The sequence below is a fragment of the Larus michahellis genome, chromosome 8 (genome assembly GCF_964199755.1).
Source record: "Larus michahellis chromosome 8, bLarMic1.1, whole genome shotgun sequence".
In the NCBI taxonomy this organism is placed as follows: domain Eukaryota; kingdom Metazoa; phylum Chordata; class Aves; order Charadriiformes; family Laridae; genus Larus; species Larus michahellis.
In genome coordinates, this window is record NC_133903.1 from 55,891,848 (window position 1) to 55,908,934 (window position 17,087).

The following is a 17,087-nucleotide window of genomic DNA, read 5'->3' on the forward strand; positions in this document are numbered from 1 at the left end:
CCTGGCAAGCCCTGGTTGCACTTAAATCGTTAACTGAATCTAATGCTTCAAATATCTTTGCAAAGTGTATAGTTTTGAACTTAGCATCTTTAAAATCCTGGTTTGTGTGCTCTTAAAATGAATTTTCTGATTTCAGAAGAGTCTTTTCTACTTTTGTGTGTCATACATATTTGTAACAATCCTGTCGTGCCATGGGCACAGCCGTAACGTCTCCATTACTGGTGGCATTCAGAGCTGCATCCTGAATTCCATTAAAATAGCAAACCCTTTGTGTTGTCAGTAACGAAAAAAAAAAAGGCTTAGGCATTAATGGAAGTTGCATTACCTAATCTGGCTTTAAAAAGGATGCATTTTGTTCTTTGATATCTTACCCATTTTAGAAGCTCTGGAATGCGACACAGAGATGAGGAATGACATATCTGATTCAGAAAATGAAGTTCTTGGGATTTACAGACTCCCTTGGCAGATGCTGTAAAAGATTGCTGTTTGTATGGGTTTCCTAGTTCAGAAAGAAATAAAGATATATAGTTTTATTACATCGGAAAATGTTCAAGAAGCTGGAGAGGGGGAGACACACAACATAAAGTACGCAAAATTAAAATAGGACAGAAAAGTGGTTTCTTTTGTTGTACTTGGTGGTGTTCCTGAAGTCTCACTTTCTTCTTGCGTCCTTGCTTCTTAATTACTTCTTGACACAACTTCCATCTTCTGTCTTCCCTGTAGTTCTGCGGTTCTGTTACTAGCTGATTTAAGGTACTGCCTGCCTTTTCTCTCAATGGGTAAAATCCCAGTGGCTGCCACTGCTGTGAGCAGCCAGAGGAGTCCCCTGTGTCCCTCTGTGGGACACCAGCACTGGGTAGATGCTGCAGAAGACAGCGTGTCCCTGCGCGTCCCCCTGCCCATCGCAGCCGCGAGCGCAGCCTGGCACAGTGAGCGCAGCCCCTGCAGGCTGGGCCCCGGCGTTGAACTGGAATTTCCCCTGTGCTACCCCAGTTTGGATGGGGTTGGAAGAGCGGTGGTGGGGAGGAGTGGGTGCCCAGAGCGCGAGCTGATGTTATGATGGTTTGCCTCGGGGCAGGAGAACGAGAGCTCTGAAACGCTTGCGTGCTCTTAGCAGAGAGGCAGTAAAATACATCTGTGGGGGTGGAATAATTTTATAAATCATTCAGGCTTTCTCTGCGAGTGCTCATCTTTCTACAGCTTATTTAGCTATACCGCACTTAGCTATTTTCTATTTTTAAGCTGCTTTAAGCTGCACATGCTAATACTCCGGTTGCTGGTAAAGGTACACATAAACATGTGCTGTGCCTAATGCTTCTGTGTTAGAACTAGCGAGTATGAGTGCTTACAGCGTAGTCATAAAACACATAAAAGATATCGACAACATGCATCACAATAGAAAGCACTAATAGATTTTTTTTAACCTTTATCATAACAATTTCCCTTAATTGTAATAATTCCCATAGCTGTTGTGGTTTATCTTCTAATAAACTCATTCTGATTTTTGATCTTTTAATAACTCAATGTACATACTCAATTCTACTGATGTGCTATTCCTGTGGGGTTGAACCACGCTATTGACGTTAATTTTTATGGAAGGTACCATTTTCATTTTATTGAGAAAAGTATAGCCAGTAAATAATTCCTCCCCTTTTTATTGAAAATTCACAAGGAAGGGTTTTAAAGACCAAAGTAAAATTTAAAGTTAAATGAGATTAAATGAAAACCGCAAGGATTTGCTTGACTGCCTAAAAAAAAAACCTAGGTGTGATATTTAATTGTGGTTCATATTTCTGATTTGTGTGTTAGAGTCTGAGTGATAAATTGATCTGCTTAAAATCCTGGTCAATAAATAATATGGTGTATTTACATATTTGTTGTGGCTCAGTCTGGACAGGCCACAATCTATACAGTCACTTCAAGTCAGGTAAAAGATATCTGGGTTTGACATACTGACAATTTTGGAAAAAATATTGCCAAAAATAATGTTTGTGACATACAAGGGATAGCTGATCTCCTGTTTGCTTTTTTATATTTAAGGAGGAGACCATAAAAGATTCATCGGGTCAGGAAGACGAGACACAGTCCTCTAATGATGACCCAGCACCATCTGTTGCTTCTCAAGACCCACAGGAGATAATTCGCCCTCGCCGCTGTAAATATTTTGATACAAGTATGTATAGTTTAGTACTAAGCACAGTAATCTCAGTATGATTGATCTTTGGTTAAGAACCGCTCTAGTTAACGTAGTGTTCTGTTTCTGAAATATGCGTGTTGATACCTGTAAACATTTGGTTGTTCTCTTTCCTAACACTGCTCTTGATTATCATTATGCTCGAATTAATAGGCAAAAAAAAAGTCCTATTTTTAGCCGAACGCTAAATCCTCTCTGCAGATAAGGGACTGTATAAGGACAGTAGATATTATCTCTTCTTAAAAGAAAGGATTAAATTTGTGGAAACATTTACATTCCTACACTTTTGAAAAAGCAGGCTCTGAGACGGTGTAAATCCTTTCATGACGCTACTCTGAGTGTTGTAACGGTCCAGTTTACGATCCTGCAAACTGGTTTGTATAGGTGTGCCCTTCAGAAAAATTTCCTTGTGTGTGGAGTCCGGGTGCAGTAGTTTCAGCTGCCAGTTCACGCTAAGGACAGAGGTAAAAATATTTGCAAGCAGGACACGCGCTCTTCCAACTAGTGTGTGATTGTCACGACAAGGCGCGGTGGCAGCAGTTTATGTACTCTGTCAAAGAAAGTGAGAGTCCAATTGAAGGAAAAAGGAAAAACTGAAATTTAGTAGAAATAGAACTCCAGATTTCTTCAAGATCGCTGATACAGGAAACAAAAGCAATGAAATCTGAAAAAGGCCAGTAGATTGTTAAACCTGAAATAATGAAGGGAGAGATAATGACGGGAAGAAAAGTGCTTCAAGAATTCCACATCTGATACTGTTGCCAGCATTGTGGACTGATTATTTTCTCTCTTGTTTTGTTTAAAAATTGAGTTTGCATCCGTTTGAGACTGTTGAGCTAGTATTATGTAGCTATCCCTTTAGAAAACTCTTACTTCTGTGGCAATCTTACTCAATGGGATCCGAACCTTTTGGTACTGAGCTACCAGCAGGGCCATTTGGACAACAGATCTTTTATCTTTCTTTGATGGAAGTGACTGTCGCCGATGTTTGAATTCCTACTGTTCTATGTTTTAACAAACAAAAGGGAAAGCAAAGGTTCCTTATGATACCTTATACTTGATACTTACTAGCCATGACATTGCAGAAAAGCCATTTTCTAATCTGTGGTTTATTTAATCCAAAACTGCCAAGGAGCCTCAGCATGTCGCTGTGCAGAGGATTGCAAGTATCTTAAACTCTGTTTTTTAAACACAGCATTAGCATAATGCAAGTGGATTGCATTAGGTTTGGGGTTTTTTTGCAATGTTCAGCTGTGTATAGAATGTAATTTAATGTATAAATAATTTGAGTGCTGATACTGTCACATGCTGTACATAAGCCAGATACTGCAGTTGCTTTCAGTGCCTTGTGAAAGGCAAGTAGCCTGTATCATAAAGAGCTTACAATTTTGGTCAGTCCTTATCCGAAATAATCTATTTTAAACGCTGCTTTGCATCTCTGAGCAGTCCATCCAAGCCTACTAAATCCCAGTAAGACTGAGAAAAGCACCGTTGCAGATTTCTTGCACCTTTAAGTCCACCTTAAATTCAGCGACACTTGCTGTAAGGGAAAAAGAACAGCAGTAGCTAAGCTGAGGAGCTCATTGAAAAGGGGGTTGAAACCCAAATGGATGCTGAGCATCTGCATAAAAATACTTTGGGAAAGTAACTGTTTGTTGTAAATTTGGATGTGGATCATCTCAGCTGCTTCACAGCTGGGTGAGGGGAAAGGCATTTTAATGAGGTAGCAGTAAAATTGATGGATGTGTTCATTTGTGCCTTACCTTTGAGGAGCCTGTTGCGTATCTGAGCCATTCTAAATGTGAACATCGGGGGTCGTTTTTTAAAGCTGTCAATACTGAAACATCTCCTATTGTCACTAAAAGTGCCATTTGCACTTGTGTGGTGTTAGATAAGGCAGCAGTGAGGGGCTGGAGGCTGGTGGGATGGGAGGCTGGGCTCCTGTCACCTGGGAGCTGGTGTCACGGCCGGTCCCCTCGCTCAGCCTGCTTTGCTGGGAGCTGGCATTGGCGTCCACAGGCCCCGTCACAGCTCGTTCTGTGTGTTTGAACCATTTCTTGCAGATAGTGAAATAGAAGAGGAGTCTGAAGAAGATGAAGATTATATTCCCTCAGAAGACTGGAAAAAGGTAAATACTAAGGGCTGTTAAAAAGCCTGTAGTTCGTGGGTAAGGGATTGATCTGGTACCTAGTAACTGTGAGCTCTATAGATCACCCAAATCCTCTCCAGTTTTTTCCCCATAAACGTAAGAGTTTTGCTAGTAAGAAGTGCCGAAGACCTCTCCAAGTAGTCAAAAATCCATTTCCATATGGTGCCTGTTAACTGCATTTTTAGATTTTGAACAATGAAAGTTTCAAGGGGTAGAAAAAGATGTGGTCATCCTCTTGTTTGCTAACAAAAACCATCACGGCTGTGGTTGCTTAACTTCTGGTTTCTGTTATTTCAAAACAGGAAATCATGGTGGGCTCTATGTTTCAAGCTGAAATTCCAGCCGGCACATGCAAATACAAAGAGAATGAAAAAGGTGAGACTTGGCACTATTACTATTATCGCTATGTTTGAGATTATTTTCTAATGGGGAGAAAGAAAAGATTTGATTGATGCCATGTGTCTTGCAAAATAAAAGAGCTCCTTCAAGTGAAAAATAGAACCATTATCTCAAACTGTAGTTCATCCTGTACTTCACCATCAGAGCTTGAGTCTCGGGAGGGGAAAAGAGAGATTATATTGCTGGCCTGTTGCCTCTTGAACCCTTATATTCTAATGTGGTAATGTACCCAGGCTTTCCACGTAGCTTATGCTAACTGCTTCACCTAGTATATTTAGTTTATGTAAGACAAAGTAGATAATAAAGAAATTGAATTGCTGGAATTGGATTAACATCTTAAAGGAGGCAAAATGTACCAGCAGCTCTGATTTTCACATTTTATAACTCTTCAATCAGTATTAAAGAACCTCTTGTTCTACTTCTGGGGTTTTTTTCCAGGAACTCTTCCCCCTCACAACCAGAGCCTTTGGCCGTGTGCTGTCAATATAATCAAGTCAGGAAAGGTAGAGCCAGCTTAAAGCCAGCTGTGAGCTTAAAAGCAAATTTTCCTGCTCATCCAGCCCATTACTAAGAATTCGTTTACACTCCAGGTCAATTTGAGACTGCGGCTTTTGTAGTTTTATATAAGTTAGTTTTTAAACTAACCAGCACAAAACTCAGTGCCTTCCTAGAATCCAAGTATATACTCAAGTAGTAGCAGTTGTCTTGCTTCGAGCTCCAGGTTGTGGTAGCTCCGCTCTAGCTAGAAATCACCGAAAAAAGAGCGTCAGTCCCACTGTTGACTTAGAGCAGGCTCACACCGACGCTTTCCCGCAGCTCTGGACTTCGCAGCCCGAGAGGCTGAAGAGGATGTAATTTAAAACTATGTGAGAAGTCAGGAGCTTCCATGAAAAAGAGAAAATGGCAAACTAAAAACCATCTGCTTTTTAGCGGTGAAGAAGTTGCTCTTTGCACGCTGTCCTGCTTCTGTCTAAAAATAGAGCTTGAACTATGTATTTGCCTGAGATGCAGTAAATTATGCTTTACTGGTCACCTGCTTTTCCTGGTATTTACTCAGCTCTAAATGGCTTCTGGCCTCCAATAATAAAGAAGATATAGCTGCTTTATGCATTGCAGTAGCCTATATAAAACAAGTTTTTCATAGTCTTGCGAACTACTCTTTGCAGAACAGAGAACTACGCCATGGGCAAAAACCAATGAGGAAAAGTTAAATTTTCACTAATTATGCCAGGGCTATTCTAGTTTTATATACCAGTAGGGTTGTGTATCTTCCGTCAGTTCTTTCTTTTTTGCTGTGCTTTGGATGTAATCATTGACAGGACTCCAGCTGGAATGCTAATGAAGCCTAAAAAGTCGAAAAATGAATTTGTGAGACTATGTATTTAGTACTTTCATGTACATATCCTATCGTCTCAGTTGTTCTCTAATCAAGGGGAAATTTTAATTGTAAAATTGCCAAGCACTAAGAAGGCGACTCCTTTCATATCCAGTGCTGTAAGCAAGAGCACAAACCAGAGCAAAAGCAAAACCCTGTAAGCAAAAGCCAGAACTTTTAAGAATAACCACGCTGCTTTTCAGAATGAGTTCTGCCGTGCTGCGGGGAGGACAGAACGACCGTGTAATCTGCACTAAGCTAATTACGGTGGGCTGGCTCTCTGAGAATTATGCCCGGAGACCAAATTAGCTGCTACTAAACAATTTCAAGTTATGAAAAATCTACAAAATTAAAAGATCTGTTTTCAGAAGGCTTGGCCTTGAAAATCAAGGATAGCTCTGGAACACGAAAGGTGCCGGAGCTGCTCGGAGCCTCGCTGACTGTGTCGTTCATAGACATGGCAGTGTTCTTAGCTTGCGGCATTAAGGGTGGCTTAGAACCCATTATCAGTTCTCTCCTGAAAAGTCTCGTTGCTTCTGCTGGGGTTTGTATCCCAAGATACCTCGAATCTTTTTCTTAAACGAGCAACCAAACATCGGATTAGGAGTAGTCTTTGGGAAGAAAAAGCTGCCGTAAAATTCTTGGGAGCTGTTTCCAAAGAGCGTGTCATTCGTGAAATTAACTGCTCAATAATTTTCCTTACCAGTTTTGATGTTTTTATTTGTAGTCTACTTTCCTGTTAGAAATCCTTGTTTTCAAGTAGAGGTGCATCTAGCTGCCACTCGACCTTTCCGCTGGCACGGAATGCTACTCTGTGTCCCCTCCCTGTGCTGACCGTGCTTTCCCAAGGGATCGCTCCTTTCTCTTCTCAGGGGTGCTCACCGAGCTCATGGAATCCGTGTTCAAGTTACTTTCTCGCTGATTTTTGTAATGTTATCTTTCATTGAAGACTGAGCCGCAAGCCAGGTCTCGGTACTTTCCTGGTTCTAGTTTTTTAATGACCTGAATTTTACTTTGTTTTGCTGTGCTAGTATTTTAATCCTGCAGAGCTTGTAGGCTCTTCAAAAATAAAAATGGGAGATAATTCAGAGGGTATGTCATTTGGCCACGTTTCTCCCGTGAATTTCAGTTTACTGTGGCTTCCCTGCTCTGGCAGCTCGTGCAAAAGCTCTGAAAAAAACCAGCAGAGATTTGGCAGTATTAAAATCCATCTAGCTTTACCCGAACAATTTGTTTGAGAAAGTATTTCTTGGAAGTAGTAGGGAAGGTCGTAGCGATGTTTCCTTTCAGGAGGTGTTTGACTTCAGAATGTCTGGCACCTGAGTGTCATCTTCCCTGGAGAAGCCATGGACCTTGTTATTGGCTTTCACCAGCCGTGTTTGCTGAGACTTTTATATTTAGTGGTCCAGACACCTGGTAGTGTTTTTAGCATCATTTTTGGTGGTGTGCTTTTTGGTTTTATATGACCAATGCTGCTAATCGTCGTGCAAAGAAAACAGATACAATTAGTTTCTGAAATAAGTTTCCCGTGCCTGCTGGCTGCCATCAGCAAAACGCTGCTGCTTGGGGAAAAGGCTGGAGGGATCGTTCAGGGACCGCGTCAAGCCGTGCTGCTGCCTCGAGGTTAGAGTGGTTGCAGGAGGAGGATGGGGAAGATGGAATTTCTGGAGATTCATAAGTGGGTCCTAGAATCCAGAGCATGGATTGTGCCAGAGATTCGAAGACGATGTAAGGTAGAGTATCCCAGTCACTTGGATCACTGCGTTAGTGAGACCGTCTTTTACCTGTCCTGACGTCTGTTCTGGAGTAATGTTGGTGCTCTGATGATCTTCCAAGGTTTCATAATCGCTAGCTTCATAAGAGAGAATAAACTTCTGTATCGTTGGTTCAACTTGCTTGTCTTTTTCCTGTGGTTAATTCAGTGTATGAAAACGATGACCAGCTGCTGTGGAATCCTGACTTCTTACCTGAAGACAAAGTGATCGAGTTCCTCACTGAAGCGTCGAGGCGTACGGGTGATGAGAAAGGCCTAGATGCAATTCCTGAAGGATCACATATTAAAGACAACGAGCAGGTATAGAAGAATAATTAGGATTTGTAGTTTCATATTACAGAATGAATTATGCCTTTAGTTTATTTTACTCCCGAGAATTCAAATTGTGTTCGAAACAGCTTTATTATTCCTTCTGGAAACAGAAGTGTGATGGGTGTTTACCTCTCAACAAATATTAAACTATTAACTTGGGCTTAACGTTCCTTTATGCATGAGTGTATTATTTTTTATATGTAAATAATTCTGTATGAATGAGTTCTGTTCTTTCAGTTACAGATTTTTTTAAAGCTATATGAATGCATATTTATTTTTTTCTTCATACAAAAAAACCCCATCTATTTTACAAATGTATGCAGTGGATGACAATGTTAAAATACTTTGCCTGTATATATTCTTGGCTATGTAATTATAGATTTGGAAATTTAAACAGGAAATATGACTTTGTGCTGTCTTAAATTATATTACAGTTATTCAAAGAGGGCTTTTTTAATCTTTTCTTAATAGGTATTAGCGATTTACTAAGTATTCTTCTGTGGCACAACATAAATCGAGTGGTATCTAGAATGTTAAATGTGTGTCTTTTCATCTTTCCAGGCTTTGTATGAACTGGTGAAGTGCAATTTTGATACTGAAGAATCATTACGAAGGCTGAGATTTAACGTAAAAGCAGCCAGAGGTGAGCATCCAGGGAAAGTTAAGTTTATATGGTTGAACTCTCGTTTTATTTGTTACGCAGGTGTTGGGTTTTGCTGCCAGCAGGCTGAGAAATTTTATTAGAGCTTGACTGCGTGTAAGCCGAACACATCAGTGCCCGTTTGAATGCAGCTTTCAGGGAATCTCGTATTGTTCTCTGAGAGAATGAAATTAGATGCAGAATGAAGAGGTACATGCTCAAAGAGGGCGTGTAAATCAGCTTCCTGTCAATGGAGCTTGATATTTCTATCTGCGACTTTAATAACAAGTTAAAATTTAAAATTACTTCTTAGGAACTGAATTGGGCATTTCTTGGGCATTTTCTTCTCAATTCTCCTAGACCTTTTCAGTCATCAGAGTCAATGGAACAAGCATGAAATATAAAATGAAATAATTCACAATTCTCAATAAAGGAGAATGCGCGTCTAAACCTTTTCTTTAACAAAGTAGAACACTAAAAAGACCCTTTTTAGTGGGGTCTTAAGCATTTTCTGTTTTGGTGTTGATCTTTATGCTCAAAGGAACAAGAAACTAAGAGAAGGCACGAGTTCTTTCCCTTGCACATTGATCTGTTGGTTTTTCTTTCAAATCTGTGGCTTCTCCAGAGTTTGCTGTGCAAATCACAAGGTGAGAATGATCAAAAAGAGAAGCTTAGTTTCTTCTCCCGCTATTATAACCCTCATTTATTTTGTGACCTTAAGAATCAATAAAGCCAAATTATATTAAGTTCTTAGAAATGTGGCTGAAAGTTATTAGGGGTTTATTCAGGCTTCGGTGGGGCCAAGGTTTCCCACCCAATACTGGGGGCAGCAGTTTCTTATTCTACTTACTGGGATTAACTGCCTACTGCTCTTGCCAGCAGTAAAGAAGATCTCATTCCTCTTCCCCTGCATCTTCCAAAGACTAGAAACCAGTTTGAATCCAGGGCACGAACTTTGTGCTGTGTCCTGGCTTGGAGGATACCTGTTTCCTATGGTTCTAGGGGCAGAATGGTGAGACCAGGTTTCTAAGCCCTTTTCCCTCTTTCTGCTCCCTAATTATTGGAGCGGCAGGGGTTTATTCCCCCTTTTAATATTCCCCCGTGCGGTAGGGCTGGAATTACAGACCGTTTATAACAGTCCCTACCGACTTACGGCAGCCAAATTTCCCACCTACTCGCTGGCAGGGAGACTTTTCATTTTTTGCACTGATAAGTGAAATTTCTGGAGGTGGTTCTCATTTAGTCAGCAGATGGCGTAAGAAATTTGAATGCCGCGTATGTTTTCTGTCACTTCAGTTTTCTTTTATTGGCCGCATGCTTTTTTGTTAAGTTTGGGGTTTTTTTAATTGTGTTTCCTTGCTACAGAAGAATTATCCGTTTGGACAGAAGAGGAATGTAGGAACTTTGAACAAGGACTGAAAGTCTATGGCAAGGATTTTCATGTGATTCAGGCAAATAAGGTAAACGCTGATTTTTAAAGTGTTCTCACATTTTTTTAAAAGCAACGTAATTGTAAATAAATTCTTATCCTCAATTTCCTTCACAAATTACCGTATTTACTTCTGATTTTTACTACATAGATGCCCAAAGTCCAGAATCTTCTGTAACTGTGGCTATGAACCCAAAGTTCAGAAAAGTGCAAAAATCTGCCGTGCCCACACGTGGGAAGGTCTGCTTCCCTCCAGTCTTATTCTGGCCTTGAATAGACTGCTGAAACAGACTGGAATATTTCTCCTGAAGCTGTTGCTTACAGCACCTCACGATACCTTCGCTGTCCTTAGAAGCGCTATTAAACTTTGCACTTCAATTTCTGGGCCTCTGAAATTTTAAGCCAATAGTTTCCGCAATTTCCTCTGTTGTATAAAGAAGCATTGACTTTTGAGTTTCACACCTTTTGATTTAAATGGTAGCTTTTTGCCGAAACTGTATTGAAATTCATCAAAATTTGCCTGGCACGTATTTCCTAGGTACGAACAAGATCAGTTGGTGAGTGTGTAGCATTTTATTACATGTGGAAGAAATCAGAGCGTTATGATTTCTTTGCGCAGCAGACCCGGTTTGGAAAGAAGAAATACAATCTTCATCCTGGTGTAACGTAAGACGTGCATTATTTTTATGTGCTTTGACATGTTGGATCTAAATCTTTATTTTATACTGCACTTAATCTGAAGTGGTATGACAAGCGAGGGATTCCATAGTCCCAATTTGCAGCAGAAAAACAGCCAAGGTGTAAGAAAAGCTTACTGGTGTGTTAATGTAATTTCTAAAATGCATTTATTTGGAATAAGGACAACTGTTAGAAGGCCAATAACCGCTATTTAATTTAGTTTGGTTTAATGTTCACGTTTCTGAAAATATGTGGAATGTTTAAAATTCTTGTTTTACTTTAAATACATGTTTTATACAAAGGCATTAGTCACATGTTTCAGGTGGGATTTGTGGTACGTGCTGTAGTATATTTTTGAAATGTGTTGTTTGGGAAGAATTCTGGCCAACAAGGTACCCTACACTAGGGCTTTTGTGGGTGTTGTCACTCTTCCTCCAGACACGTCTCTGCTAAGCAAAAAGGGAAATGTCTGTGCATAGCCGTGAGTTTTCCTCCCTAAAATCTGAGCAACTGAGCCAACATAGTCTTCTGCCCTTCATTCCAGTGCTGTGATTTTAGTGTCCCTCTCTTTCTGCTTGCTTTCTCCATATTTTTTTTCTTCTCGTTTTTTTTCCTGGCTTCTCTGTTCATCCTTCTTTTTAATATTTTTGGGTTTTTAATCGTTTTAGAACTGTGTGTTGGACCACTGAAGTGAACTTGGATGACACTAAGGGTTGCCATCTGTGGCTTTTTGTCACAGAGGGGCACCCACAGCCGCTGCATTTTCTTAACCACTTACCAGGGAATGTCTGTCTCCCCCTCTTCTTCCTTCTGGTTTGTTTTTTTTTTCCATTTTTGCCCAAATTAGCAGACGTTTTTGGTTGTTAATCAGTTAAAACGTTCTCCGGTTCTTTTGCAGTTGACTGCATATGGTGATGAGAAGAATTGTACTTGTCTATACTCGAACGCTTTTAGAATCAGAGAATTGCCCAGGTTGGAAGGGACCTTTCAGATCATCTAGTCCCACCGTTCTGCAGATAGCTGGGGGAATTCAGGGTGCAGCACCGGTTCCAGAATAATTGTGTGCGAGGATGTGCCGTTTCTGGATTTAATCCAGACTAATACCACACGTACAAGGGCTTTGCCAACCAGCTTTGTTTAAATCTTTCATAAGAGATTTACTGTTAGTGACCTGAATTGTAGGTCTGTGATAGATTTCAGATATGGAAATGTCTTCAAGTCTGAAGTTTTTAATTTGCTTTTAACTTTATCCCTTTTGGGAGTTGTATGTTCACAAAAGTTATTTACTTTAATGGTATGTTATTGCTGCCGCAGCAAATTCTAAGAGCTTAGTAGGAACCTGCCTGAGAGCATCACCCTGAAAACCCAGTGTGCAGCATCCCGGCGTACCGACATGTGTGCTTGTGTGTGATCTTGTGGGACTCGCCACAAGCACAGGTTCATTTGTGTAAGATGGATGCAGTGACTGGTCAACAAATCTGTAGTTGCTGTGGACAAACCATACGTGGGCCAGTTGCCACAGGAGATCTTAAAAGTTCTTAATTTTGCAAGATAAGTCCGTGCGGTTCAAAAGGTGTAAAATGGGAATGAGTCACTCGTGCGGTACACGCAGGGAATATTTTTGTACAAATGACGCCAATACTTTACATGGCGAGGACAGCGCTGAATGTGCTCTTTCTGTTGTGTAGAGATTATATGGACCGTCTCCTGGATGAAAGTGAAAGTGCTACTTCCAGTAGAGCTCCGTCCCCTCCTCCTACGACTTCCAACAGCAGCACCAGCCAGTCAGAAAGGGAGGACAGCACAACCAGCAGCAGCAATCAGAACGGTAAGTGCGTGCCCTGCCCTGCCGAATTGTCGCAGGTGACAAGCCAAATGAGAAGTTCCGCTCGCTCCTCTAAAAACAAGTCTATTTGAGTACGAAATATTAATTTCCAAGGCGTTAGCAGCTACATGTTTGCATTCAGCCAGTGGTCACATATGGAAGATAAATCTCCGCTAGAATCTTCCTTTTAAATGTAAACAACCTGTTATAGGATTGTAGAATCATAGGATTGTTTAGGTTGGAAAAGACCTTTAAGATCATGAAGTCCATGATGGTCTTCCCCGTGCTGCGTAGGAGTGTAACGCTGACTCGGCTGACTTTGTGAGCAGTCCCGTGCGGGGTTCTTAAAACAACTGAGATGGAACTGGGATATCACACGCACCAGTGCTTCTCCGGTGCTGGTCGCAGGAGCACCGTTAGCTGCTCTTACCAGAGGTGGGGCGCCGAAGGGCAGTTAGGAATGGGAGAAGAGCCGGGGCACGATCACTCGTGAAGGAAGAAAACCTCAAAAGCAAGGGACGGCCGTTCCGCAGGAGCTGAAGTGAAGGCAGTAGTGAGAGGAGGGAGAAGCTTGGGCTGATCAGAGGGCTGAATCAGAGTGTGGAAATCGAGTGGAAGCTACAGAAGCTCCCCAGGAGAGGAGAGTCCACCGCAGCCGGTGCAGTTAGGGGATTCCAGGACATTTTCTTGGCTTCCATTGCTTGTGAGGGCTTCCATAAACTCCGTCGTGGGTGAGGAGAGTCCCCTGCAGCCTGTACAGTTAGGGGATTCCAGGACATGTCTGTTGCTTGTGAGGGCTTCCATAAACTCCGTCGTGATAAGTCTGTCATCTGTATGCAAACAAATCACTCGTTCATCGCACAGCGAGGATGCGAAGAACTGTATTGGCTTTTTAGCTCAGTGGGAGTAGTTAGACTTGTGCTTTATTGAGCTGTCGCAGATTGTTCTGTTACTGCTTACGCTTCTGTTCCCTTTCTTACGGTCTGTCTCTGCGTCGCAGGGGTGTCTGCTAATGGGCCAGGCGAGATACCAAATAAAGATGAAGCAAAAATGGAAGGATTGCATGTCAATGGACCTACCAGCGGCAAGAAAACGCCTCACACGGATCTGGATACAAATGGGTATGAAACTGAAAACCTTTCCATTGACCCAAAACTTGCTCATTCAGCTTCAAGAAACGAAAATGATTTTGAAGAAAAAAACGAAAGACCTCTAAAAAGAAGAAGAATTAACAGCAATGGAAAAGAGAGTCCGGGTTCTTCAGAATTCTTCCAAGAAGCAAACTCACACGGGAAGCTTGATGAACTAGAAACTTTGGATGACTGAATACTAGGAGCTGATTTTATTCCTTGGAGTAATTTTGGGTGTCTAAAATTTTCAGGGTTGATGGGTTACCTTACAAAATCCAGTTCCGTAAAAAGAATCTGCTGAGATTTTTTTTTTTTTTTTCCTAATACCTTCTAGTTGGCTCTTACGATCTGATTACTTGGGTTGGTTTTTTTTTTCAGTGCTGAAAAGCAGTAGGAGAATATTCCGTTTCTCAGAGCTGGCAACTGCAGTTCTGGGAACTCTTAAGGCTCTTAAAAATAGTTGAGCAACAAATCAGTGAGTTTCCGCAAAAATACTCCCAGCCTAATACGTTAAAGGAATTTCTGCGCCATCTAAGCATTGTACAAGTGAACAAAGCATCCTATTTGAAGCAGGGGGCTGGTTCAGACGCTGCAGGAAGGTCAAATGAAATACAGAATGGCAAGACGCGCATCAGAGTAGGCACAGAGACCCCCACTCACGCTGGCGAGAGGAAAGTGTCGTCCCATTGCTAAGGAACCCTTATGAATCCTGAAAGTTATGAGCACAACTATTTTTATATATAGAAGTTTTAAAAGGTAAATAAACCAGGTCAGGTTTGTATATGTAAAATTGTTGACATCAATGATGTCTTTCCATATTCTTTATCTGGGCTAAAGAAATACATTCTGTATTTTTCCAGATTTCTTTGTAGCCTTTGAAAGATTTTTACAGTACTTATGTCTTGATTGAACTGTCCTTTCTTAAAACGAAAGCTTGTATAATTTTCTTAACTTGTACAGTTGGTAAACTTTTATGAGAAAATTGATATCCTGAGTCTAATGTCAGCTTCATTTTATTTTGCTGAAGTCTTTTCTAAAAAAAAAAAACCAACAAAAAAAAACCCCGAACCAAATCAATCAACTTTTACTTAAAAAAAATGCTTATTAGTCACCAACACGTTATTTTCTTCTCAGAAAACAGTTAACCTCGAGAATGGTTAGAAGTAATTTGATTTTGAAAACGTGAGTTTTCTTCCTTCTGTTTTATGGCAAATAGTGATGCTAAAAATGTGTTAAACACGAAGCTTGCGTTGCACAAATTTTTTTCTCTCTCATTATTTTTCTCTTTATATTTTGAGCTCGGCTAAATTTCACGTCAGCCAAATGCTTAAGTTTTTACTGACCCTCATTCGCCAGGATCGGGTGATAGCTTATCCAGGGCTTTATTTTCAGTCTCTCATCTTCCGCATTTCCCCGAGTGCAGGAATTGGGGCAAGTGATTCTGGGCCGTCCCAGACGTGCAGCCGGAAACCTGGTGCCTGATCTTGAATTTCTGAAAATTAGCGGAATGTCTATGGATGGGACTTTCAGTGGGAGCAGGACCATCACACGCGCGTGCGTGGTGGAGCCCACACACGTAGAGACATTCATGTGTGTAAGAAGCGAGAGTGGGTACGGAGAACTATTTTAAGTGCGAGAAACAAAAATTCTTTATAAATGTGTGTGAGGGGGCGATGCTCACGGTCCCACTAGCGTAATTTGAACGTTGCTGAAGTAGGGTTTACATCCATGAAATAGAAAGTCTTTTGGTTTATTTTATTTTTAAGCCACAGCTACACATCTACTCAATTAAAAATAGGAAAAATTGTTCATTTGTATAATTTATAACCTTATCCCCTCCTCCTGTGGCTTACAGGTGTGGTGTTAATTTTTAATTGGGTATTTTTACTTCCAAGTTTTTCTGAGTCTTCACGATTCCCATTTTAAATGTACGGTCCTACGTTTTGAAACTGATGTCGCAACCTAAAAAAACCCAACTGCTAAGGGGTTTCTTGGGTTTGTTTTCTTCGTGTACGTGGACTTTATGGTCATTAATGAGCCAAATCCTCTGGATCCGGCCCGGCTCCATCACGGTGATGAGTTACTGGAGCCTGTGAACCTGCTGTTCCCAGAAATGTTGGGAATGATCCGTTCTACCGGGCTCAGCTGCCGTCTGCCTAGAATTAGACAGCAATTTACCTGGAGAGGCACATCAGCGAGGCTTGTTAACGTATGGCCTGCGTTAATCAATTAATTAAGTGATTAGGAAGAGGCTGCTGTTAATTTTACAATCTGGTTTGTTAACGGAAACCCAAAGTATCGCAGCCTTTTATCAAGGATGGTCTCGAGACGGTTCCGGGCTGAGGGTGGTGCAGTTCTTCTGCGAGTCCTATTTTCAGTTTTATTTTTTTGTGCATCTTTTGTTTGCGAGTTGGAAATACTTCCAAAACTTTATAAGAAAATTCCTAAGTAAAATTGTCTCAGGCTTGTGTGTGAAATACAGCACTGTGTATATTTTTCAGGAATGTTGCTTTGGTTTTTTTTAATCTTACCTTTTTTTTTTTTTTTTTGGTGATAGGTAGAAGAGACCTGACATTCCATAATCAACACCTATGTAATGCTCAGCTAGACTTTAAGAATATTTAATTATAATTTACATTTTGTTTATGCTGGTGTTTTATACAATACTTTGTTCATGTTCTTCAAAATGCAGCCACTATAACGTGATAAGTCATTGCACTACTAAAGCTATTTAAAAATCCTAGAAATAGAGTAACTTTGATTTCATTTTAAAGAGCTTTCAGTACAGTTTGGAGCCCGGAAGTCTTGGAATGTGGTTCCAAAAAAAAAAAAAAAGACAGGATCCCAACTTGCGTGTGACACCGGGGGTGTTTTTCCAAGCACTGTGGTGACAGGCTCAGCCGGAGCGGGCTCTCCTGGATTCATCCCATGCTTTAACGGCCTGAACGGAGAACCCAGTTCAACAGAATAAATCCTTGCTGGGCTCTCTGAAGGATTAGCCGTGGTATTGGAAAAAAAAAAAAAAAAAAAAAAAAAAAAAAGAGACAACCAACAAACAGCTACACACACAAAATCTACAAATTAGTTTTATACATTTTTTTCTTTCCACACATAGTAATTTTGCACTGTTAGTCATTCCCTTCTCTTATCCCCGCTCCCTGTCTGCAATTCTGAAAAAGCTT

General features: G+C 40.8%; 1 protein-coding gene across 3 annotated transcripts in view; it reads left to right on the top strand.

Moving 5' to 3' along the window:
* MIER1 (MIER1 transcriptional regulator) overlaps nt 1-16,551 on the top strand; it is a 40,097-nt gene extending 23,546 nt beyond the window's left edge. For all 3 annotated transcript variants that reach the window (XM_074598426.1, XM_074598427.1, XM_074598428.1), the window contains 9 exons: nt 2,041-2,173; nt 4,258-4,322; nt 4,646-4,718; nt 8,040-8,191; nt 8,765-8,846; nt 10,209-10,303; nt 10,811-10,938; nt 12,639-12,778; nt 13,776-16,551. In XM_074598426.1, coding sequence (XP_074454527.1) covers nt 2,041-2,173; nt 4,258-4,322; nt 4,646-4,718; nt 8,040-8,191; nt 8,765-8,846; nt 10,209-10,303; nt 10,811-10,938; nt 12,639-12,778; nt 13,776-14,101 — 1,194 coding nt within the window. In that variant the 3' untranslated portion in view covers nt 14,102-16,551. The remainder of the gene's footprint in view (nt 1-2,040; nt 2,174-4,257; nt 4,323-4,645; nt 4,719-8,039; nt 8,192-8,764; nt 8,847-10,208; nt 10,304-10,810; nt 10,939-12,638; nt 12,779-13,775) is intronic.
* Nucleotides 16,552-17,087: the final 536 nt, after the last annotated feature.